The sequence below is a fragment of the Cinclus cinclus genome, chromosome 2 (genome assembly GCF_963662255.1).
Source record: "Cinclus cinclus chromosome 2, bCinCin1.1, whole genome shotgun sequence".
Lineage (NCBI taxonomy): Eukaryota > Metazoa > Chordata > Aves > Passeriformes > Cinclidae > Cinclus > Cinclus cinclus.
In genome coordinates, this window is record NC_085047.1 from 113,327,174 (window position 1) to 113,352,651 (window position 25,478).

Sequence of the window (25,478 nt, forward strand, 5' to 3'; positions counted from 1 at the left end):
GTCATATTTCATACTTAAACATTGATACTATGTACATATATATACACACACACACACATACACACACACACACGCTAGGTATAGAATGAGGCTGCCAAAGCCTAAGGAGAAGTTCTGAGATAAGGCTGTGGTGGTACAAGAAGATGCCTTCAGTGCCAGAAGCTGGACTGAAGGTGTCAGGGAAAGGTGCAGCACCACCAGCCTTTGCCCCATCCATCACTTCCATACCATTCAAAACAAGCTTTGACACTCACAATTATTTTGCTGACAGCAGTTTACTGCTGAGCAATGTGGCTTGGATCAATCTGGGCTCTTTAGTAAATTGGCTTTCTGTTCTCATTATTCCCATCTATAGGATTATGGCACAGTCAAATGGAATTAAAATGCACTGGTTGTTGTTTTCAGCGACTCAAAGCTGAAGTCACCTGCCATTAGAATGGATATGTTACACCTATCATTTCTGGATTTTAGCATTTTGTCTGAGAAACCATCAGCTTTCAGCACCATCAGGGAAAATATAATTTTTTTTTTTTAATGTTAAGAAAGAGAATAAACAGTTAAAGCAAACCCTTTATTAATAGAAACAAACACTGAGAGGAAAGCCTGGGAGCAAAGGCTGCACAGGAACAGGCTCCTTGAAACTCAAGGTTAAACCCAGATCAGAACTGAGAGCATGACCAAAAAAACAGCAATAAAAAATGTTTCATAGCATTTATGCCACAGACAGAGCTGCGATTCTGGAAACTTCACCACTCAGGTGCCACAGGAGCCACTGTGAGCTGAGATCTGCAACATCTTTTCTCACTGGAGAGTAGTAAGACTGCAAGATAAGCCCCTTTCTTGTCTTGACATAACCTTAAAAATAAACTGTTGGAGCAAGTTCATGGAGGGCAGATTCAAGCTCAGTTTTGAAATGAAATGCTCCAAAACATGAAAAAAAAAAGGATCACGGACTCAATTTTTCTACAAATTCCAAATTTTAAAGCCAACACCATTTACTTTAAATGGCACTAGGATGGGAGTTTTATTGCCCCTAATCTCTGCAAACCTCTGTTCAGCTGTGGCTTTGATAGAAAAACAGAAACGTTTGCAAGGTTCTAAGCAATATAGTTTATATTTAACTGAGACTCACAAAACCACTTAAGAAAAACAATGAACAGCACTCAAAAATGACAATATTTTCTCATCTAAATGAATCAAACCAGAAGTAAAGAGTAAATTAGGGGTTCATTTAGCAGTTACAGTTGGGTTAGGGTTTTTCAAAATTACAGCCCATACCACAGATAAAATGTAAGCATGTCTCCTACAGCTTCATCTTATGCATCCTAGGAATTTGCCAGGTACATTACTGCATCATTTACTGCTAAAGCTTATTTTAAAGACAATTTTCATTAAAATTTGCACAATACTGAAGACAACAGCAGAAATTATCCTTGTTCATCTCTGGCACAAAGGGAATGACAAGGATTTTGCCTGGGGATGAAAGGCTGGGGACAAAGGTTTTGTTTTCGCATGGTTAGATTTTCTCTGTTCAATTATCAACAGAGGATTCTTAAATGGTTGCAGGGACATTGCCAGCTCTCCGGAGAGTGGCCACCTTGGCTGGTTTATTTCAAAGAAATATCTACCCAACATCCAAACTAAGCTGTCCTCTGGCCAGGTTTGCATCACTCACCTGTAATTTCATCTCCCCTCCCCTGCTGCATGGCTGCCCAGAGGATGAGAACAGAAATAAGAGTGATCCTGGCCATTGTAGGGACCATCCTGGATAAACCTTTCTGATCCCTTTGTCTCCAAGGTGGCAGAGCTTGGCTATCCTTACTCGTAGGCTTTGGGTTTGGGGAAAAAGTGCTCTGGGTTTTTTTAACCTTTTGCAGGGAGGTGATAACTGCTGGCAACAGAAACAAAGATGCTCCGCTGGGAATTTTGCTGGTTCTCTCTCTCCTTCATATTTTCTCCAGGGAATCTGCCTCTTCTGCCTGTTCTACTTGGCTCCCCTTTGGCTTTGAGAAAAAAGCATTTTACAACTGCTGGTTTAGTCCTTGTTTATCCTTCAGAGAACTTATTCTCTCTCACACCTTAAACACTCAACATCTGGGAGCCAGACTTAAGCACCTCAAATACCAGGTCTAAACATCTTGAATTCAGTTCCTGTCCACACATCAGGTGGACCTTTGAAGGTCTTTAATTCTGTACCTTGAAAGCAAACTAAGAGTAAAAGCAAATATCTATGTCAATATTTATTCCTGAGTTTAAGCTGCTTGTCCAGTTACTGTCCCTGTGCTCCTCATTTCACCACAATTCCAGCATCCCCTGAGAGAGAGCAATGCCAGACAATCAAGAACCTTGTTAAGCAGGGCATGAATCAGGTCTGAGAAACCAAAAATCTTTTTTTTTTTTTTCATTGTCTAAATAATCAAGGCACATTCCCAAGATAGATGTGTGTGCTTGCAGCTTTACAACACATGACAATAACTTCAGTGCAATGTCACTTGGCTCAGGCAAAGACAAGGAGCAAACACAGGATGATATTTTATGAGCTGACACTAAAGGATGGAAAATCACAGGTACAGCTCTTGGAGCTGAGGCAATATGTTCAGAGAAGCACTTAAATACATATCCCACTGTTGCAGACAATTTCATGTGGATGAAAGGGATCTGGAACCACTCTCATTTGGGTATGTTCAGGTAGCAGGGCTGGGGGTGTAGCATTGAGGCACTTGTGAGCTGTTCTGGCTTGGAAGATCAAATATCAAGCTCATCAAGGGGAAAAGAAAATTAAAAGGAAGAAAAACAATGGAAAACTAAAGCTTGCCCAGGAGAAGGAAAGGAAAGGAAAGGAAATTTCAGGAAAGGAAAGGAAATTTCAGGAAAGGAAATTTCAGGAAAGGAAATTTCAGGAAATTTCAGGAAAGGAAATTCCAGGAAAGGAAAGGAAATTCCAGGAAAGGAAAGGAAATTTCAGGAAAGGAAAGGAAAGGAAATTTCAGGAAATTTCAGGAAAGGAAATTTCAGGAAAGGAAAGGAAATTTCAGGAGAGGAGAGGAGAGGAGAGGAGAGGAGAGGAGAGGAGAGGAGAGGAGAGGAGAGGAGAGGAGAGGAGAGGAGAGGAGAGGAGAGGAGAGGAGAGGAGAGGAGAGGAGAGGAGAGGAGAGGAGAGGAGAGGAGAGGAGAGGAGAGGAGAGGAGAGGAAAGAAAGAAAGAAAGAAAGAAAGAAAGAAAGAAAGAAAGAAAGAAAGAAAGAAAGAAAGAAAGAAAGAAAGAAAGAAAGAAAGAAAGAAAGAGAAAGTAAGAAAACCAGTCTTGTAGAATGCTTCAATAAAAAAAAAAATTAAAAAATTAAAGAGAAAAAAGAATTGATGTAGAAACATTTCTGTTCTAAGGAGAATGTGCACCTTAGTACCAGTATGTCTTCCCAGGCTATATCCACAGATGCACCATTTACATCTCCTGTCAGGAAGGCAACAAGAAGCCCCTGGCTGTAGGCTGGGCAGAGGATGTCTTCTGACTTTAAAACGCCACTAATAAATAAATAATCATAAGAAAGAGGCCTGAAGTTCATGAAATTCAATGTTCAAATAAAGATATTTCTCTTCATGATCTGTATTTTTTTAACTATCTAAATTTTCAGGAAAAAAATCTACGTTGAAATTTTTTTTTGCTAGCACTGACAAAAACCAGACCTTTAGCTCTTAGAAATTACTTGGTCACTCATATAAAGAAGTATATGTCTTATCCAATTTCAAATACAGGTAATGCCAGACTGACATGTGAATTGGATAGCATCTGAGCTGGAACTCCATTGCTCTGGTGAATTAAATGGTTCTTAAATGCAGAATGTGCAGAACTCCCTTTCCAAATAAAAAATTGAGAAAAGTCAGTGGATGCTTATTCCAAACAAGAAATGGATACATAAATTGCATATTTCAGGATTTACCTCCCAATTTGCAAATTCTTTGAGGTTCTAATTTACATTAGCATTATTTCTTCAGTTACCACCAGTTGGGCTCACAACAATTTACTTTTTTTAGCAATGCAGACACTAGAAAAGACGACTCAGGCAACTGAGGATGCATCCTGCGTTGCATCTTGTCCTGTATTAATTGCAGCAAGTTGAAGATTATATCCTGCACCCCTTGCAGCATCACATGCTCTTTGTACTACTGTGATGAGCTGCACTTGCCCAGCACAAGCCAACATGGTCTCCTGCATGGAAACTACAGATTCTTCAATATTTTGGATAACTGAACATCTGTACAAGCATAGATGACTGCATATTACTACATTTTTAGTTACCATAATTGTATTTCACGGATAATTTGTTGGTCTTTTCTCCCTTATCCCATTTAAGTAAGTGTGTTCTGTTTCCCAGGGAACAAGTGACAGAACAAGAAGAAATGGCCTCAAGCTGCTCCAGGTTAAGGTTTGACATCAAGAGGAATTTCTTCACTGAAAGAGTTGTCAGCATTGAAATGGGCTGCCCAGGGAAGTTTGGAGTGCCCATCCCTGGAGGTGTCCAAGGAAGGGCTGGATGTGGCACTCAGTGCTCTGGGCTGGGGACAAGGTGGGGATCAGTCAAAAGTTGGACTTGATGATCTTGGAGGTCTTTTCCAGCCTAAATGATTCTGTGATTCTATCTTGGGACTCCAGCCGAAGATTTGCCCACTCTCTTTTTGGTGGTGAGGAAGTGGAGAGAGGAATGGAGAAGGAAAAAGAGATGTTCAGAATAAAAGCCCTGGCTGTATGGTGCTGGAAATGAGCTGGACTCCAGCCTGGAAGCTCATACCAGTCCTCCTGGCACAGTCATCTGGAGCTGATCCGTTCTCCCACTCTGTGTTTTATACTTTCTGCAGTCATATTTCTAATGTCTAAACTGATCTAGAGTTTGCCATTTATACAAGGAAGGGCTAAAAGCCACATCAAAATCCATTTGTGGATAATGTTACAGGACTAAGAGGCAGATTTTCGGAGATGGGATCTGACTCTCCTAGACTGTACTATCAGTAATTGAAATATTGTGGCTGACAGCAGGGTTTCTCATCCTACTTTTTTGGCATTTATTGCTTCAGACAGATTCACTTCTGATTTAATTAGCTATTTAGAAGATCCTGATCTTCACTAGGCAAGGGGTTTGACACAGAAAGGTCATTGCTGGAACATTTCTTTCTTGCTTTGTATTATTTTGTCTATAAAGCAATCATTATTTCAGATGCAGCAAATGTTCATGACCTTTCAAGACAGACTGATATGCACAATGGGAACAGGACTATGGTTCTGATTGGGAATTTATATTTGAGGAATATGCACTGGGAATGTAACAAAAACTGCTCTGTGCTTCAGAAGCCAGTACAGCTTCCTGTAGAACAGGATCTAAAGCTTGAGAACTATTAAATCATTTAACCTAGAATCATGGAGTCACAGAATGGCTTGGGCTGAAGGAGCTTTAAGCTCATCCTATTCCAAACCCCTGCCTTGGGCAGGGGCACTTTCCACCATCCCAGGTTGCTCCAAGTCTCATCCAGCCTAGCCTTTGACACTCCCAGGGATGGGGAATCCACAACTGCTCTGGGCAACCTGTGCCAGGGCCTCCCCACCCTCACAATAAAGACTTTCTTCCATATATCTATTTTAAACCTGCCTTCCTTCCATTTAAAAACATTTCCCTTTTCCCCCCTCACTTTTTTTGCCATATAAAATAATATATCTCCTTCCTTTTCATAAGTCCCCTTTTGCCACCGAAAAGTGCTCTAAGGTCTCCCCAAAGCCTTCTTTCCTCTGGGATGAACAACCCCAGCTCTCTCAGTCTGCCTTCATAGCAGAGGTGTTCCAGCCTTCTGATCATCTTCGTGGCCTCCTCTGGATGCAACCTGAAAGGTTCACATCCTTCTTATGTGGTGCTGGAACCCTGAAGCCTAGGAGTTTTGAACTTTCTGAGCTTTCTGACTCTGACCCTCAAAAGAACACTGCTTTTGACTTGAGGCCTTGGAGAAGGATTCCAAATTTGAGTGATGGAGTTGGAATCACTAGTGTGTAGTTTGAATAGAAGTGTGTAATTTCACATGGTGAAAGGTTTGGAATTTGGAGTTTTTGGATATAGTAATAGCTATGGGACATGATGGAGGTTCTGGGATGTTGTCTCTTTCTTCTGCTCCTTCTTCCTCATGATTTCAGGCAGTAGTTTTTGGTTGGATAGTTAGTGCGGCACTGTGGGTCATAGGTGTTTGGTTATTAAGTCAAAAGTACAAATAATATAAATGTTAGTTTTTAATTAAATAGTTAGCCTTTAAAAGACTTTGTAACTAACTAGATACACCTCCACTTTCTTGCTTTTAGTTTGATAGCTAGAAGTGCTTCAGAGCTCTCTGTACTATAAATAAAATTTAATAAACAACAAAGTCTGAACAAAAAAAATCCATCTCTTGAGTTTCAATCCTGATTCTGAGTAAAAGCAAAAAAAAAAAAAAAAAAAAACCCAGCCAACTACTAATATGTAGCACTGCTATCAATGTGGTGGACCCCAGAGCTGGGTGCAGCATCCAGGTGGGATCTCATGAGGACAGAGAAGAGGGGCAGAACCACCTCCCTCCACCTTCTGGCCACTCAAAAACCTCTCAAATCCAGCTGTCAGTAAATAGAGACCTCACCAGGCTCACACAGTTTCAGCCTGATTACAGCCTGCCAGTCTGAGAAAGTCTAGGCAGGCAATGGCCGCATGTTGGGAGTTGGTTCTTTCCCTTTTCCCTCTGTGGAATTTTCCCCATTGTCATGCTAAGATACCTGTTGACTGGGCCCTGGCGGCAAGGAGGAGGGGAGTGAAGAGGGAAACCCCTCAATATTCAAACAGCCAGAAGAGCAGACGGGAGGCTCTGGCTCTCCCCATTTCCCCTTGGAGTTGGGACGAGAAGGACGATCGGTGCCTCAGCCCCATCCCTGCCATCCCAGCACCAGGAGCCATCCTCACTGCTGTCAGACCCTGCCCTGCTGCCTTCTCGCTGTGAACTACCACCATCCAGCACTCTGCTGAGCACTAGCACCCACACCGTGAGCGGAGAGCTCTCTCTCCATCTCTCTCTCCCCCTGGGACAGCGCTGCCATCACCCCCAGCCCTCCTGCAGCTCTGCGGGACCCGCCCGCCCCCAGCACCGGGAACTGCAGCTCAGGGAAAAGGTGCCTGCAGCCAAAAAACACTGGGACTGAGTTACTGTTCTGTTTGTGGGTAATTTCATAGCTGTTGTTGTTCTTGTTTGTCGTGTTAGATATACTAGTAAAGAACTGCTACCCCCATATCTTTGCCTGAGAGCTCCCTTAATTTCAAAATCATAATAATCTGTAAGAAGGAAGGATCACATTTTCCAGTTCAAAGGGAGGTTTCTGCTTTCCTTAGCAAAGAGCTGTCTTTCAAACTAGGACACCACAGCAGACTGTGGGAATGGATGGAGTCCATTCACCAATCCTGAAGATGTGGAAATGAACAAATCCAGGACAGAAAGGCAAATGCAAAACCATGCTGCCAGTGAAGGTGACAAGCAGTTCAGATGAGACCTGATTTCCATCTGATTTCTGCCCCATGACTGCATTTTCTGGTGCCCAGTGAATTTTGTCTCACCATCAGGGCAGTCTTAGAACTGCTCCTGCTGTGGCATTTCAGATGTTTAGCAAGGGTTGAGCTTAAGCCAGTCTTTCCCTTGGGAAAGTGGGGCAGTGCTAAGGTTTCTTCCCTCTTCTACATTCCTAAACTTCACAAAGACCACAGAAACTTAATTGTCTTTGAGCCGGCAGCTGATCTGTCAAAACTGGCTTAAATCAATCAGCAAGGCCAATGGGTCTTAAAAGGGAGGAACAAGCTGACTTAGCCAGAAATAACTTTTTTGCAGCCAAATATAAAAACACCCAAATAATTCCTGCCATCAGGATACAAACTTATTCCTGCTTCTGAAAATGAATACATACAATGAACACCTTAATGCCTACTCCCTACAGAGAAAATAATTTATCAGGAACTACTCAGCTCTCATGAGTTAAAAAGCTTGTCTGTGATTCCAAGGACATGAATTCCCTGCCACTGCCACAGACCTCTTGGGCTGTGAGTCACACAGATCAAATTTGCCACTGCAAGGAAGCCATGGGGATGGGAGGGGGCAGAAATCCCAGTATTTCAGATTTTTTAAGAGTCACAGCTACAAGACTATAAATGTGCTTTTGTTTACGTTACGTTAGAATAAAGTGGAAGAGAACAGCAGTTTTGCCAGCATATTTTAGGTCTGTTTTAGGATGGGAACAGCTTAACTGGAAAATTTTTGAAGGGGTCATTGCTTCCCCGAGCTTCAGGCATCCAGAGTATGGAAGAGTAGCACCTGTGTTTTTCACTGTTGCATTTCAGAGAAGAAAACATTAAAATGAAGGGACATACACAAATGACAGAAAAAAAAAGAAATAAATATCCCTGACAGCCCTAGGAGCTCATTAACTGAACTGTGCAGGCAGAACAGTCCCTGACAGTACCCAGTGATTTGTTCTGTCTCACCAACAAACTGTTCCTCAGGAAAATCTTTGGCTTTTGTTGGTTTGTTTGTTTTTTGTTTTTTTTCCCCTGAACACACACAAACTGTTTCAAAGTGACTCATGAGGAAAAAGTTCTTATTGGTAACAGGAGGAAAAAACATGAGTCAGGCAGAGGTCACGCTGAACCTCAGCCTGGGCCCGCTGCTCTGGCAGAGGAGGTTGTGCAACCCCAGCACAGGGAAGTTCTTGTTCCCTCCAGCACTTCCAGGGCAGGATCCCATCCCCAACATGAGCTGGGCAGGAGATGAGATATGATCACACCCCATCCATGATTTAGTGATGCTGCAGGGGAGTAAACCCCATCCGAGACACTGCATAGCCTTCTTCTTGTCTTTAGCTCTAAAGCCAGGAGTTTTTGAGGGAAAGCAGCCTGGGAGGGGGCATTGCCCTTTGCTGTGGAGGTTTGCTGGGAGAAGAGTCAGAGAGTCTCCTGCTCAGCATTCCCCAGAGGTTACAAGGGCCAATTCAGCTTGAAGGTCCCACTCGGGTGGGACTCTGGTCTGTGTCAGCAGCTGCTGGTGGACTTAGCCCCTCCTTGCTCTGGATCTCTGGCTGAGCCATCAGATCCATGCAGGGAAGAGCTGGGAATGGGCACTGACACCAGTCCCATTTCCTGGCTCACCCATGCCACAGGGCTCACAGCAAACACCAGTGAGCAGCCCAAAGGTTTGGCCCTGCTTCACTGGCTTGTGCCCTTGCTGCTGCCTGGAACCCTTTTTTGACTGAAGGCACCTGCTGCTCCTCTTGGAAAAAGGATGACTTCACCTTTTTTCATCCCTCCAAATGCTATCTGACATACAGCTGAGATGTAGATGGGAAGGACAGAAGACTGTGCATGCAACTGGAAATTCCACTTGTGAATCCATCTCCTGCACACAGATGCAAAACCTGCCTCTGTTCAGCAGATTTGAAGCACAGAATAAAGCAACCAAAACACACAATTTGCTTTTTGCTGTTGGTCAGCATAAGATTTAACCCTCACTGCCAGCTAAGAGTTACAAAGATGCAGACCCAAGCACACATTTCTGATGAGAGATTTTCCTAAGTTGTGTCAGAGCTGAATCTATAGTCCAAACCCCAGATCTTGTTTCACAGTTTGTGCCAGAGCTTCTATTGATGCATTAAATTTAAAAATCTATAGGAAGCTTCTCACTTTGAAGAACCTATTGCTGTGTGTGCCCCTGAGCCAGGTCAACCAAAAGCAGAGCAGAAGGAGGAGGAGCCCTTCAAAGCAGAAGCATTTGATTTAAGGATCCTAAGATACAGACCAGGTATGGGATAGCATCCTGCTCCTACTGTGTGAATACTGAGGAAGGAATTCAGGCAGGTTTGCGAAAAACCCAGCACATTTTAACCTGGTTTGAAGATAGTAACATTTAAATAGATTTGTTTAGAAGAAGGAACAAAGTAAGTTGTTTGGGGGAGGTGTATTGTTTCTTTTTTCCTTCCTGTTCATACCTGTAATTGTGACTAATCCAGAACAAATACTGAATTACTCAGTACAAAGGAAGTGAGGAGCTTTTAAAGTGGGCAGAAAAGCACCAGATGACTGAAACAACAAATGATTAAAACCAGTATGAAATGAAAGTTTGAGGTACAGGGAAACTTGGGCTGCAAGGATAAGAATCCATGTTTTAATATTTCTGCCAAAATGTAATGGCCAGACAAGTTATGAACCCAAATCTGTGTCTCTGAGGGGATTCTGAACAAACAGAAAATTCACTGGTGACTTCACAGATCTCACTGTACACAGTGAGGAAATGCTTTTCTCTTTTCTTCTTCTTCTTCTGGTATTTTTTTTTTTTAAGAAAATCCTGGCTGGCTGTCAAGTGCAACTGTTGCTTTGAAATTTTTTTTTAATTTTTTTTTTTTAGATTGATACTAAATCATCCATGCAATTAAAATCAAAGCATCTCTGTGTTTTCCATGGCCTTCCTCCAGATGAAGACTACAAACTCCTTGTAAGAACCCCTGCACCAGGTGTCTGTCAGGAACAAGCCAAGCCTGAAAAAAAATTCAGTTTTGCCCAGAAGGCAGTGCTGGGCTAATCCACGCTGGGCAAGGCTCGGCAGCAGCAGGAGCTCCTGCTGCTGCTCTGACTCTGCATTTTGACACATTTCTTATGGAAATGTGGGCATTTGCCATGGTTTCTCCACCGAGTCACTCTGAAGCATCTGCTGAGCTGAAGCTGCTGTAGAAACAGAGGAGGGCAGAGCTCCAGCTTGCCCAGGGCTCTCCAGCAGGGTTTGTTCCATCAGCACCTGGGAACTGAGCAATGGAAGTGTGGAAGCTCAGTGCCAGCCCACAGGTCTCTCACAAGGGGGGAACCTCCAGGATGTGCAGCTCCATCCTCAGAGCAGGAGTTTCACACCACGGTGAGGAAGAGCCTTTGCCTCCCACGAGTTTATCAGCACTGATATTTCCACTGCTGATGCCAAGAAATGTCCTGCTCTCTCCACACCCTCTCCAAAGTGCAGCCCCTGCCTCAGTTAGACAGCAGTCTTGGATTTTCCAGGTACTCAGGAAAAGAAAATCATTCCTACCTCCTAATGGCATCAAGTGATGCAAACTTTGGCAGTTTCTTTATGATACCAGACTGCTGAAAGGAGAAGCAGAAATGTAAATGCTTCAGAGTAAAGATTATATATTGCATCACTGGTTTGGTAACCCGTTTTCCAGATAAAAGGAACTAGTGATCACCTCTTTGGGCAAGGCTAATCAGGAAAAGGAGAGATGCCTGGCAAGGAAGTTCCACGTTTGGAGCGCCAAGAGACTTCACACCAGGTTTTGGCCTTCTCAGATGAAGAGAAATATGTGGTCATGCACTATAAAACAAGAGGAAAATAATTTTAGTGATTTTTATTTCCACAAAAACCCCAAGTAAAATTATTTCACTCTGTTTGAACAAAAGAAAAAAAATCAATAACAAAACTTATTTTGTCAGATATTGAGAGCTGATGTTTAAAACTCACAAGGAGATGATTTTCAAAATGTTTACTGGCTTGGGAAAGCAGTGGGTTATTTACTGGATCTGTTCTGCACCCTTAATTAGCACAAATGACAGTAGGGGAACTTCCTGCATGCTTTCTCCCATGCTGACCTTCTGCATGAGAAAAAATCCCTAGTGAAAATAGATTTTGATTCCCTCCTTGAAATCAAACATCTGGCTTTGGTTAAGGAGACACACAACCCTGTCCTTTGTGATCATTGGACTGCAAGAACTCTGGGGCAGGGAGGATTTTCTTTGTTATTTGCTGCTGAAAATGACAGGAATTTCAGTTGATGGATACAATAATGCTAATGCTGCCACTGAAAGATGATGAAAGCATGACTGTTGCTGTGATTAACATTCATTTACCACTACAATGCCAAGTATAAATATCAGTACACATATTTCATCGCTATCTTTGCAATTTGTTTCTATCATATTCCGAAAACTACTCAGTATTGTCCAATGTGAGAGACAGAGCTCACAAACTGATCTAAGGCCTCAAATTCTTATGGAAAGCTGGGAGCCAAGGGTGTGCTAGCCTCCTCCAAAAGGTAACACTGCTGATTTAATTGCCTGAATCAGTGAAATCAGCTTAATGAGAGATGAGATGTGCATGCCTTGAAAAGTGGGAGGCAAATGAAGTAAGTTTGCATCTACCACATTTTTGTTTGGTTCAATGCTTTTCTCAGAGATCTGATGGGATGGATGGACTGGGACCCACTGGCAAAGTCACAGAAGGCTTTAGGTCAGTCTACGAAACTTCCATGACTTTGCTGCAATTAATTGCTTAAATAAGAATGCAAAAGCTCAGCTGATGATGAGAACAAATGAACACTTTGCCTAAATACCCCCATTTCTAACCAAAAGGAAAAACATTGAGGGGCACCATTATTCCCTGCCTGCAAAAGATCTGGTTTTGATAGACTTTGTCCTTCCAGAAGCAAAAGGGACAAAAATACTTATGACAATTTTAGGCACTGGAAAAGTTCACAGGATGAGCCCTGAGGGCTTATGAACAGCAGCAGATGGGTAAAACCTTAATCACCAATCTTTAAAAATCACCCTGATGTCAGTGCTGGTATTTGATGCTTCCTCAGGATGTGGTGAAGGTGTTTCCTTACCAGCAACGTGGAAACCTCACACTGTGGAAGGACACAGAAAAGTATCCTCATGGTAACAAGGATATTTTATGGACAACAAGGGTCCAGTAAGAAAGGATTTCTCATATGATCCACAACTAAAGCAACATTTCCATGTCAAAACCGCCATGGCTGAGGCAGTTTTGCACTCTGAAGAGCTACAGCAAGTGCCAGGAAGCAGCCAAAAACTCAGCAAATTACCTGGAGTTTAATGCACAACAAAGGATGATGTATACCTGAAAAAATGTGTGTAATTCTCTGCTCCTTGAGGCAGAGAAAAGAAGGATTAGTCAGAACATTTTTGCTTGTCAGATGCTGCTGAAACACACTCCAAGGCAGACATGATCAAGAGTAGGCAAAGTCAAATTCCACTAATACTTGTATTCCCTTTCCTTCTACTGCACCAACAACAAAAATGGGAACCCCAGCTTCATTTTTTTGAAAGCAAGCATCCACATTTTGAAGAATTATATGTCTACATTATGCAACTACCTTGTCCCTAACAAAATGGGCTTGTTTTCTATATGGACTTGTGTAAAAATAAATTTGTGAGGACTGTTTTCCCAAAAGGGCAAGGGTTATGCACATAACTCAGTGTCCACTTGGAAAATCTCTTCCACATTCCTGTGAGCAGCACTAATGATTATCTAAACAGAAAGGTCTTTTTCATCTCATTTACTTTTAGACCCTCTTCTGTATTCCACCTTTTTACATTTCTATCAGTCTGAATATTAAATGCAGATTAATGTTTTGCTTAGGTTTGTTCCTTTACATGCCTCTGCCATTTTACACATTTATTTTTATATACATGCATGTCTATATGTGTGTATACATATACACAAACATATTTGCTTTGTATATTTAAACAAATACATATAGGCACAAAAAAAGCATATATAAGTGGATAAAAACATCCATGCAAAGATAAAAACCTTGCTAGAGGAATTGTGCTTGATTCAACACTGTTAAGATTTAAATTTAATATCATGGAACTGCATCAACCTGTTGAAACTTGATCTTGCACACCCCACTATTCAACCACGATTATTACATTTTTTAAGCATCGCAATTTTTAATGAAAGTAAATGTGATAAGGACAAAAGAAAAAAATGGAAACAGTGGGTTGTAACTGTGTGCAGTCCATGAGGAGGGAAATGCTCCCTGCAGTTGGGTGCTTGATCTGGATGCTGTAAACACCCTGTAGAAGCTTTTATCAGTTTACTTTAAGCCTCTATCCTTAACAAGTCTTTACATGTGCATCATAAAGGCAAGTCCCACAGCACCTTATTAAGTTGTTTATTCTTTCCAGCCCTCTGCATTCAAGCTAAATCACATTATGCAATTAGCTGCTATGAAAACAAATGAAACTTCTTCTGTTTTCCCATGTTGAAGGAGCAGTTCAAAATCTGTCCTCTTCAAAAAGTATTTAGCAGACTGAGTTAGGATCAGTTTGATGCCTGAATTATGTTTTTCCTGTACCATGAAAAGAAGCTGCTGCTGAGGTTATGCTTAAAACCATCACAATGCTGCAAAAGAATCTGTGATTTGAACAGTGAATTTTGATGACTTAGATAACTTCATCACCATTCCCACAAGAAGAATTAATTATTTTTGAGATGTAGGAGAGACAGGGTGGTCTTGACATGCCACTAAGTTTTATGGTTTCATATTGATTTTTTTTTCCTTTGAAAAGCCTTGCCTCTAAATTTCAATATTCCATGATTCAATTATTAGAAATTTCAGCTGGCAAGCAAAGGGCAGCACATCTCTGCTGTGCTACATGACATTCATCTCTATGGCAAGAAGAAAGAGACAGTTGCCATGTAAACAAAAGGAAAACAAGAACAAAATCTCACTGGCTCTGTTGAGTTCATCACCAGCCAAGCCTAATTTTGATCAGCTCTCCCTCCATCAGGATCCTCTCCAATGGAATTAACCATAAAAGGAGATTTGGGGGTTACAGTTATCACAGGGATTGACCAAATGTTAAAATACCAGTGGAGACAAGAAATTCAGAGTATTTGAAACTGTTGATTCTAGCAGGGGTTTGCTTTCTAAATGTGCAATAGGTGACTGTCATCAGAACAGCTCTGGATGATTTATTTCATGATCTTCTTTGTGGAATCAGTTCATGCAAACCTCTTTCCAGTGTTAATGTATTCCCCCCAAAATGCAGTCTGGGTCTATCCCAGGTCATAGGAAAAAATTATTCCAGCCCAAGAAACCATGAAGATTTCTGTCCCCCTCTTAGCAGTATACTCCAGGAGAAAAAAAACCCCAAAACACTCACATTATCTTTTTTGTTGCTGGGGCTTAATTCAGTCACAAAATATCCCAGTTCTATAGGTGATAGTAAATACTCTTGTTTGGGGGGATACAGCAGCCTACTTTCCTGAAGGATATTATGAAATTTGGGTCTTCAGATTCTTCTATCAATCATAAGATATCATGGGTAAATAACATTCCCTTTAAACAATACCAAATATACACTATGGTTAATAAAATGTCATCTAGAAATACATTAGAAAATTCCTTATTCCTCCATGAAAAAATGGGAAAATATTTTTGCTTGTCATGTGAAGGCAGAATTATTAAAAAAGGAGCACATAAAAATCAAATAAAATGTAAATTGTGCTATAATAAGCTGTTCAGAGTAGTTTCAAACTAATTCCCACTGAAAATAAGTGGGACGAATTGAGACAACACAAGTCTCTGCATAAATATTTCTGGAAATACAGAAGGAGGAATGGAAACTTAGTCACAAATTTGCCAAGATGAATAGAAGGTGTCATTAATGTTTGTTCTCTCTGTATGAGCCATGGGTTCTTCCTCTTGGGGGAATCTCAGTGGAAAACTGTAAACAAATTTTTCTGCACAGCATCATAAAATAAACTCCCAGCTCTGCATTCGGTGCCAGAGACATTACCAGGCAACAGAAAATTATTGCTCTATCTTGAAAGAATGCCCTGAATTTATTATTTTTTAGGTCATCCGTTAGTGACACAATTCAAAGTTTCACCCAGGTTTTATTCCAATGAGCCCTTGAAGCTAAACAGATGTCCAGAAATTTCAGCAGTTTAGGAAACTCCAATCTCCTTAGTTCACCAAGCTCTGTAGCTACTGAGTGACAACCATCAGTAGGCAGCTTAGCAGGAATTAAGAGTTTGGCTGTGCCCAGTCAACACTACCTGGAAATGTTACCTGAGCATGAAGGGCTGACCCATTTGGAGCTTCAAGGGAATAATCTGTGGGGGAAAAATTCCCTGCTGAAATTTTCCCACAGGCTCTGGACACAGCACCATACGTGGGGAACACGCTGGGCACATGCAGCAGCTGTGGCACAACCTCCACAGGAACCCAGTCTTGATGACAGGGAAGCCACCACATCCCTCAGCAATTTTTTCCAGTTATTAATAATCCTCACAGTTAAAATAACCCTCCTTTTCCTTCTTTCTTGAACTTATAGCTCCCAGTCCTGGAAACTTTAGCATTAATTACCTTTTTTTTGCTTAAAATATTCTGAGATCAAATGCTCATTATTTCCTAAGTTTTAAGTGGTGAAAAGATGACTTTGAAAGGCTCAAGTCTTTCAAGCAAGCAGAAAAGGCACAGCTCTACCAGAAGCTGTACATTTAGTGCAGGGTTAATGAGGATTATTTACATGCAGAGGTGTATTACATGATTGTAATTAAACGTCCTCTTTAACTTCAGGATTTTAAAATCCCAAACAGAAAGTTTCTCTGCGAGTAGCAATGACTAATATTTTCCTTTTCAAATGCTTCCTTTCAACTGTGAATGCACACAGCACATTGCAACACAAATCTAAGAACAATTACGCCTCATGGATGGCACTTTTAAGTATTAAACACTCTTCTTAGTATCTTATTTTGTTCACCACTGGCTAAAAACATGTTTCCAGCCAGATTTTTCCATTTAGGTGGCCAGTGATAATCTGTTAACCTGTGGTTAACTCCAGCACTTGCCATGGTCTCTCCACACCCAGCAGCTGCACCCTACTGACATATGGAGGTGCAATTAGGTTAAACCCATCTCTTAATCACTGTACACAGAAGCAAGTGCTGTCCTGTGCTGGCAGACACTTGGGTGGGGGCTGTCCTTGGTGTCTGCAGGCACCTGGATGGGTGGGAAAAAGTGGGAAGAAAAACAACCACGATACCCCCCCGTGTGTTGGGACCTGCTGCTGAAAATGAGAAAATCTGCTGATGTAGTATCTGAAATATTCAGTAAATGCACAGGGCATCTCCTGACTGCCTTTACCTGCAAGGATTTTTGTATGGAGCCGGCTGTACCTTGAAACAGCATCAAGAGTCACTTGTGGCTAAAGGAAATGAGTCACCTTTCAGCAGGAGAGTGAGTGAAAGCCAGCTTGCTCCCTGAAAAGATGGGCTGTAGCAAAGACAGGAGGAATGAAATCACCTGGGACTGAGGAAGGTGAGGAGGGGGCATCAGGGAAAGTAGAGAAGAGAGAGGAGGGAAGAAGAGAAGAATCACAGAATAGTTTGGATTGGAAGGGACCTTAAAGGTCATCTAATTCCAACATCCCCTGCCATGGAAGGGAGGAATGAAGGGAAGGAAGAAATCTGTATGTTGTTAGAAATAGCATTGACAGTTCTATACAGACTGTAATGACTCTGAAAGATCCAATTAAGGCAATGGAAATGCAGAACCAGTAATGCAGAGATGAATCATCTGACCTAAAATAGAGGGAATGATGAAACACATGAGGGAACAAAGTGTGTCATTTTAGCTTTTACAGCAAAATAATTCCAGACATAATCTCTCAAAAATATTTGGCCAACAGAAACTATAAGACAGTGTTGGTTACTGCAGTTCTATGCAGGTACAGCGGAGAATTTATCTCTTAAAAGCTAACATGGACAGGTCTGCCCTTCTGCAGGTCTCAGACACAAAGTCCAGGTAACACCCAAAGTACCACACATGCCAGCCCATCTCCAAGAGTGACTGCCAGTTAAAGATACAAAATAAATCAAAAAATCTGTTCATCATCTTTTTTTAAAATAGGATGTCAAATATACCATGAATTACCATGTCCCACTCTCACTTTCTCTCTTCCAGTATAGGCATAACAAATAAAATGAGACCAGAGCAGCTCTCAGGTCTGCAGCAGTTGGAAAGCAACATATTCACAGAACTTTTACAGTTCTAATTTAAATGAAAAAAATCGCCTGCTAGAGGGGTGAAAACCCCATATCCAAGCAGCTGAGCAACCTGTCAGAGTGGAGAGGAGATAATTTCTGTTGCCCATCACACATTTCTGCAGATTCCTGGGAAAAAAGATCCCACTTAAGTAATGGGAGAGTCCACTGACAAGACTGCAGAGGTCAGATTCCTCAGCTACTCTAGATTAGCCTGCAAAATGCAAATCTCTCCAGTGAGTGTGCCAGGTTCCAGCTGCAATTCCCCTCTATGCCATCCCTGCAGCATGACACCCTCTGCCTTTCCCCACTTCATCGCCCACATGCAAAGGGAAATTTGTATTTTCACCATGTCCTCTCAAACAGGGAACTTCCCTTTGGTATTTAAACACAATTTTACTAATACTTTGTGCTACTCTGGAAATAGGAGGAGACCTCAAGAGGAGAATGAACAGCCACATACACTGAAACGCCACAGCTGAGGCTTTCTATGCCACTTTGATACTCTCAGCATTTTCTGTACTTTAATTAGCCATTAATTGGCCGGATAAGTGCCATAATCTTTTAGCCCAGCACCAAAATACACCTGCATAAACTTGAAGGTAATTTCAACCCAAGCTCCAATGTCAATATGAATTTTTCCTAGTCCTGAGTTATTAGCTCTCATAGCCAGTGAAAAGCGCAGTACAGACAATAATGCTTCAGACACACAAACATCACAAAGTACAAAAATAAAAAAGCATAAAGCCAGATTTGTCTGCATACCTTTATCCTTTGTGCAATTACTCTAATTAGTTCTTGGTAGATCTAGATATTTGTGCCCATTAAAAACTTTTTCTTTTTAAGGTTTATGGGTTTTTTCCCCTGAAGAATGTCCATGACAACACCAAGAAAGATGCTGTAAGAAGTCATCAAGGGTCTGACAACCAAAACAGTGCAGCTCATGTGTGAGATTTTAGCATGAGGGTTGTTTTCAAACAGAAACACTTTTGCTGTGGCTCTCCAGGACATATTCTTCTTGAAGTGGTCACACGTGACCCAGTTCTATGACCTCTGTGAACATAACAAAGAGAAAGACATTGGAGAGATGTCATTTGTATAATTGAGAGAGGGAAAGGCAACTATGTAATGGAACAGACAAATTTTGTCTCTTCACTTTCAGCATGCAAAATTATATGTACACACAGGGCTGTTTAAGCACATGTAGCTCACAAATCCCTGGGAAAAAAAAAAAAACCAACACATTACAGCCAGTTTGGTCCACAGCAGGATGCTGGTTCTGGAGAGGCAATCAGCTTTTCTCTTGTCCATATATCAGTGGCTCTTGTGTAAAGAACTGTCACAGGGAACTGGGGGAAAGAGTGTTAAATTGACAGAAAAGCAGGTCAGGCAAAAAGGCCTCTTCCAGTGCACTGCTTCTATCCTTCAGAACTGTAAAGCAACACTTACTAAATAAATCCCCATTCTATTTTGGGGGCTGAATTCATCATGTAAATTCATCACATGTAATGTAATTTTACAGTCCAGAATTGACAATAAATTCAGTCAGTAGCCTGAACACAAAGACATCACTAATTCTGTATCTTGGCTATTTTTGCTATGCCACTCGAGCTTTCCCCTCAGTAATAAATGAATCCATGTGGAGATGACATCAGTCAAGAGTGCCCAGGCCATAGAAATGCAAAGCTGACCCTCAGCTGTCACAGGGCAGAACTTCTGTTCATGACCTGAAAGCAAGTATTATTTCCTCATCTCACACCATGGACATGTCTTTATAGTGCACAGAAAGGCACAAGAATAAGTCTGAAGTTGTTATAAATTGCAAATCTCCTTGAAATACACATTTTGTTATCGAAGAACCAGCATGTTAACATCAGAAATTAAATTAGTGACACAACAGCACCCTGGCACTGTCTGATGAAACAAAGAAATGAAAACACATTTTTTTTCCAGCAAGCCAATACCTTTGCTTCCTAACTTTTGCACTATTTATTAGACAAGAACTTACCACAAATCACCTCTAACACTTGGATACCATTGCTGAAAAGAAAAATAATCTACTCATCATACACCACGCTTTTCCAGCATCTCAGCAGTGCACAAACACGAATGGACTTGCTGAAATTCTGGAAATTGCTGTCCATCTCTGTGGAATCTCTTATCCCAGAATACTGTCATTTGAGGCCAAACTGACTGATGAGGAATGAAAGCATCAAGCTCACTTTTCCAGTGTACCATAGCCCTAATAGCTCCTTGGTGCTCTCTCTGATTCACTTACATGAACCTTCTCAAGAACTGAGGCAAGCCATGCTGCTTTCTGCCAAGAAACTCGATCCCTAAAGCCACATTTACAGGAAAGCAGGACATTAACAGCATTACTGTACTAAAGCAAAATTTTGCACAATCATTCCCTTTGTTCTTCTGGAAATTAACCTTGCTAAACATGAACCAAAACATATGCCTTCTTTTTTTTTTTTCTTTTATAATAAGCATTAGAATTTTTTTTTTCCTTGCTTTTCTTTGCTGGGACTTATTGTCTGGACAGAATTACAGAAAATGCTCGCCATATCATCCATCTTTCCATTTGGATTTTCCTGAATTTCTTTACATACACAATGAGCTGGGATGAACGCATTGTAACTAGGAAACCAAAGCTACTTTTTAATATTCTTACACACTTCAGCTGTAATCAGAATACTGAGGATTTTAATTTTAGAAGGCTCAGACACCAAACTCCAGCTGAAGTTACACAGAGCTGGGAGAGCTGCTAACACAAAATTGCACAGTATCTGCTGTGCTGTGACAGATTTTCTATTTCAGTTTCTCCTGCAGCTTTTCATCAATGTGTTTTTCAGAAATACCCACGAATTTGCAACCCCTTAGTAGCTGCAAATGAAGGCTTTTTTATGCTTTAAGCATAGTAGCCCGTGACTGTCTACCCACTTAGAGAAAACACTTATTTGTCTCTGAATCATTGTCCAATCTGTGGAACAATCACCTTTTTAAATAAGAATGTGTTTCTTGCTACATAACAGCTTTCTAGGTTAATATTGCCCCCCAGCTAGTCACTGTCTGGCACCATTTATCTGAACCTGTCCGAGCTGTTGCATGTGGGCTCCAAGTGGAAAATATTAACTAAATTGTGCTATTTGCAGAAGAATGAGGCTGACAGCTAAAAAAGCTCAAGACTTGGCACTCAGAAGCAACACCAGGAATGAAGGCAGTTTTACATTATTCTGTATTATAGTAATTTTCCTGGTAAAAAAATTACATCTTCAGGAAGTGTCTTGTCTGTGTGCATTGTATCACACCACTAATGGAAATACTGCAATTTTTTTAATGTTCTCGTTGTGCATCTCACTGTCTGCTTTTCCCTCTGAACACTGGGAAGTGTCTCTACTTTCACGACAAGTAACGGGTTTTAACTAGAAAAAGTAAGATTCCTTACTTACCTTACTTACCTGCCAGTATTTGTTATAGGAAGTGTGATCTGAACACATGAGAAGAAATAAACAAAAAATCCAGGCACCCTTTTCTGTGCACAGCTGTCAGCAATGAGAAACTGGTGGGAAATTCTGTGTTTGCATTTTGGCAAGTCATTTCGTTTTGGCAGAATATTTGGAATCAATAAAGTGAAACCTCTGGAGTTCCCAGGAACATCTGCTGCATTCAGAGGAATGGGTTCATTCAAGCATATTCTGTGATCCCAAGTAACTGTGCTCCACATCCCAGAAGTTCTGGGATAGAAGCTGGTACCTGAAGGAATAGGGTAACAGCCACTGCATTTGATCCACTGATAAGATTTTCAGGGCCAGAAAGACAGAAGGCAGTTTCTCAGAGATTAATTATCTCCCTCTGCAAAACGTCCTGGGCAACAATCAGTTCCAGAGGATTTGATGAGGAACAAGAGACAAAACCCTGTGCCTGGGGTTTTGCATTTCCACTTTTACAGCAGTTACAGGAGAAGCCTGGAGCTGGAAAAGCCCCACTGCCAAGGGGGAAAGGGTGCTCCAGCAGGATACACTCCCAAAGCCACCAAAGTACAGAACAGATCTCTCTACATGGGCAGAAGACTCAAAGAAAATTTACCAAGATGAAAAATGTTAGCATCTCCATCTACTCAAGGTTCCCCCACCGAAATGAAGCAGCTTCTTCTGTCCTTATCCTCTCTCCCCCTTCAAAACCAAACTCCTCTCTGCAAAATTCTTTCCCAGCTGCTGATAGAACGTGCCTCAGGGTATCTGAGCTACTTCTAAGGCTCTCTGCAGAAAAAGAACCTGATGTCATTAGATTTAAATTAATCACACAAGGTCCAAATCTTCATTAAAGAAAATTTCAGGGTCTCTAAATGTAAAAGAGCTGAAACTACAGATCTAAAAAAAGACAGATTAGCTCCAGGATATTACTTTATCCAACTATTTTTATATTGAAAACGTTACTGCTAAAAACACTGAACTATTCAGAGTACACAACTTTGCCCTTTAGTGGAATATTTACACTACAAAAACCAGTAATTCTCATACTTTCAACCAATGTAAGTGTTTCAGCTTTTACATGTTAATTTGCTCACAATGTCCATGCATAATCATCCTTTATTTTCTTTAAAGTTTCTTTACATTCTACATTTTGCAGAGGCTCCTTTTAAAACAAAATTCCAGTGATGAAGCTTGTTGGCAAGTATGATCCAAAGTTAATCTGAGTAGTTATTGGATACTCCAAATGGAGAACAAACCTTACATTTAACAAACATGCACCTGGTAGTAACAGCTGCAACCACACATACAGATGAAAAATATATCAAACTAAGCCCCCCATCAAAGCATCTAAAATTAGAAATGTTGGGAAATACATTCAGAAACAAGCTGATCTTGAAGAACCAGAATACATTCAAATAATTGGGAATGGCACATTTGACAAAATTAACCTACTTAGAGACAACTTAAACCTCCAATAATTCCACAGAATTAATTCCTTCCCTAGATTTCATCAGAATCAAGAAAAATCTGATTTACAGGGATATAAGGCATCCATAAACTTTAATAACATCAAGTCAATCAGACTCAATCATGAAATAGAGTCAGATTATGTCTTTTGAATCACTGAATCTTGGAGGATTGCATTCAAACTTTTTTCAAATAATCTGTTTGTAAGAAAAACAAAACTATAGAACCATAAAACGTTAAGGGGTTGGAAGATCATCACACCCCCCACCATGAGCAGGGACACCTCCCACTGTCCCAGGCTGCTCCAAGCCCCAGTGTCCAACCTGGCCTTGGACACTGCCAGGGATCCAGGGGCAGCCACAGCTGCTCGGCAATCCCAGGGCCTTCCCACCCTCCCAGGGAACAATTCCTTCCGAGTATCTAAACTAATTTTCCCCTTTTCCAGTTTGTACCCATTCCCCCTTGTCCTGTCACTCCAGCTCCTGATGAAGAGTTCTTCTCCAGCTTCCTTGCAGGTCTCTTCAGATTCTGAAAGGCGTTCTGAGGTCTTCACACAACCTTCTCTTCTCCAGGCTAAACACCCCAACTTTCCCAGCCCGTCTCTGCAGGGGAGGTGCCCCAGTCCTCTTATCAACTTTGTGGCCTCTTCTGGACTCTCTCCAACAGAATTATACAAGCCACTGCATGGGCTCTGTTCTACTGGCTGCACTTCCACTAGGCAACCTGACAAATTAAAATACTGGTAATAAATACCTGCACAGCAAGACACACACATGTGTAAGAACACCTTTCAGCAGGGTAATTCTGGGACAGAGATCCTCCATCTGTGCCACAGGCCATTTTGGAGAAGCACAGATGAGAAATTATGCAAGACCAGTTTCTGCTTGGCTAAGAAGTAACTGAGTACACTTGAGGGGGAAAAAAAAAAAAAAAGTTGTCAGGGCCTTGATTTCCAAGCTCAGGTTAGCTCCCCAAATCCTTCCCTGGCAGCACAACCAGCATCACTGCACAAACTGGTTTATGGGAACAGATGAAACTGCTTTCCCAGTTGTTTGTTCCCATCACCACAGCAGCCCCTGTGCCAGAGCAGCTGTCTGCACACCCCACAAACACAGCAAACCAGACCAGGGAACTCTTCCAGGTAACACCAAAGACCTTCCTGGGGTTTTGTGCTGGCTCGCAAAGCCACACTCGTGTCAGGGCACGAGTCCCTGAGTGAAAAAATCCCACTCTTTAACAAGCAGCTTCCCAAGTTTCAAAAGCTACCGAAAGAGCCAGCAATGACAAAAAAAGAAACCCACAAGATCTGGAGAGGGAAAAAAGGAGCCAGACCCAGTAAGCTGCATCGCCTTCCCTTACGTGGGTTTTGGCCCACTTGCAACAAAACCTTGTCAAAAAGGGTTTGAACACATCCCTAAATACTGTAGAATTCCAGGGATTCTACAGCTGCTTCGGAGTATTTGTGACTTAGGTGGGATATCTAAAAGCACACTGAAAACATGTATGGGATTAGATGCTAATCTCTAGAGCTGTCCTTAATGAAAAGATAAGGCGCCAGATTAGCTTTGGACAAAAACAAGAGAAATGTTGTAATTCTTAATTTCTAGTTTAATACTTGCATTTTGACACATAAAGCCCTATTCAGGTATTTAATTCAAAGCGGATAATCACAACCAGAAGCCAGCCTACAGCAATCAATGATAATGGCCATTACCATTTTTTTCAAATTGCTTCGAGACAAGTGAATACAGCAGTTTACAAAAACTGAGCCAAAACCCGCCGGGATCTGGGCATGTGTGTCCCTGATGGCAACAGAGGGTGGTGGGCTGGCTTGTGAGGGGAACCGTGGGTGGCTTGTGAGGGGGATGAGGGTGGCTTTTGAGGGACAGCAGGTGGCATTTGAGGGGAATGGGGGGGGATTTTTGAGGAGGACAGTGGGTGGCTTGTGAATGGGGACAGTGGGTGGCCTGGGGGTGTTGGTGACTTTTTTATGGGGACAGAAATGTGAGGGGTGGTGGGCCCAGCTTTGTGAGGGACACAGTGGGTGGCACTAGGCACGGTGCTTCTCCACACACCACGCCGGGCGTTATACTTAAAAAAAACCCACAACATGAAAATAATAATGATCAGCGCAATAAAAACTCACGACGAAACAATTCCAAATTTCGCCGCACTAGGGATCCCCCCCACACACACACAATGGCAGCACACAGGCCGGGCAGCGGTGGGTGCGGGTTCACCACAGCGGCACCTCCAGAACCCCCACCGTTGTTAGTTTGACCTGTCCCTCCCTTTGTGCGTGTGTGTTCCCCTCAGTGCCGCTCCACCCCTCACACGCGCGGCCGCTGCCTCAGTTTCCCCGCGGCGGGGCGGGCTGAGGGCGGCGGCCGGGGCGCTGCCCGCGGTGGCAGGCGGTCGGGCGGGGGATCCCCGTTCCCGTCCCGGTTCCATTTTCCCGTTCCCCGCTCCCCGCCGTGCACCCCCTCCCCCCGCCCCCCCCCCGCCGCGCCGCCCCCTCGCCCCCCGCTCCCCCCCGGCCCGGCCAATCGCGGCGCCGCGCACGTGACGAGCGCTCCCCGCGATGACCTCATCCCTCGGTTGTGGGATGACGTCAAATTCAAGATGGATGGAATCACGGCGGCGGCGGCGGCAGCGCGGGCTGAGC

At 42.2% G+C, this 25,478-nt stretch overlaps 1 protein-coding gene and 1 long non-coding RNA gene across 2 annotated transcripts in view; both read right to left on the reverse strand.

Annotated features, from left to right (window-relative positions):
* UMODL1 (uromodulin like 1) overlaps window positions 1-1,751 on the reverse strand; it is a 47,361-nt gene extending 45,610 nt beyond the window's left edge. Inside the window, exon 1 of the mRNA XM_062514975.1 lies at window positions 1,676-1,751. Coding sequence (XP_062370959.1) covers window positions 1,676-1,751 — 76 coding nt within the window. The remainder of the gene's footprint in view (window positions 1-1,675) is intronic.
* Window positions 1,752-9,593: 7,842 nt separating this feature from the next.
* Window positions 9,594-24,099, reverse strand: LOC134041407 (uncharacterized). Its single transcript, XR_009932997.1, has 3 exons — window positions 18,636-24,099; window positions 11,263-11,387; window positions 9,594-11,161 (listed from the first exon to the last, which is right to left on the reverse strand). It is a non-coding gene; the product is annotated as an uncharacterized LOC134041407 (long non-coding RNA).
* Window positions 24,100-25,478: the final 1,379 nt, after the last annotated feature.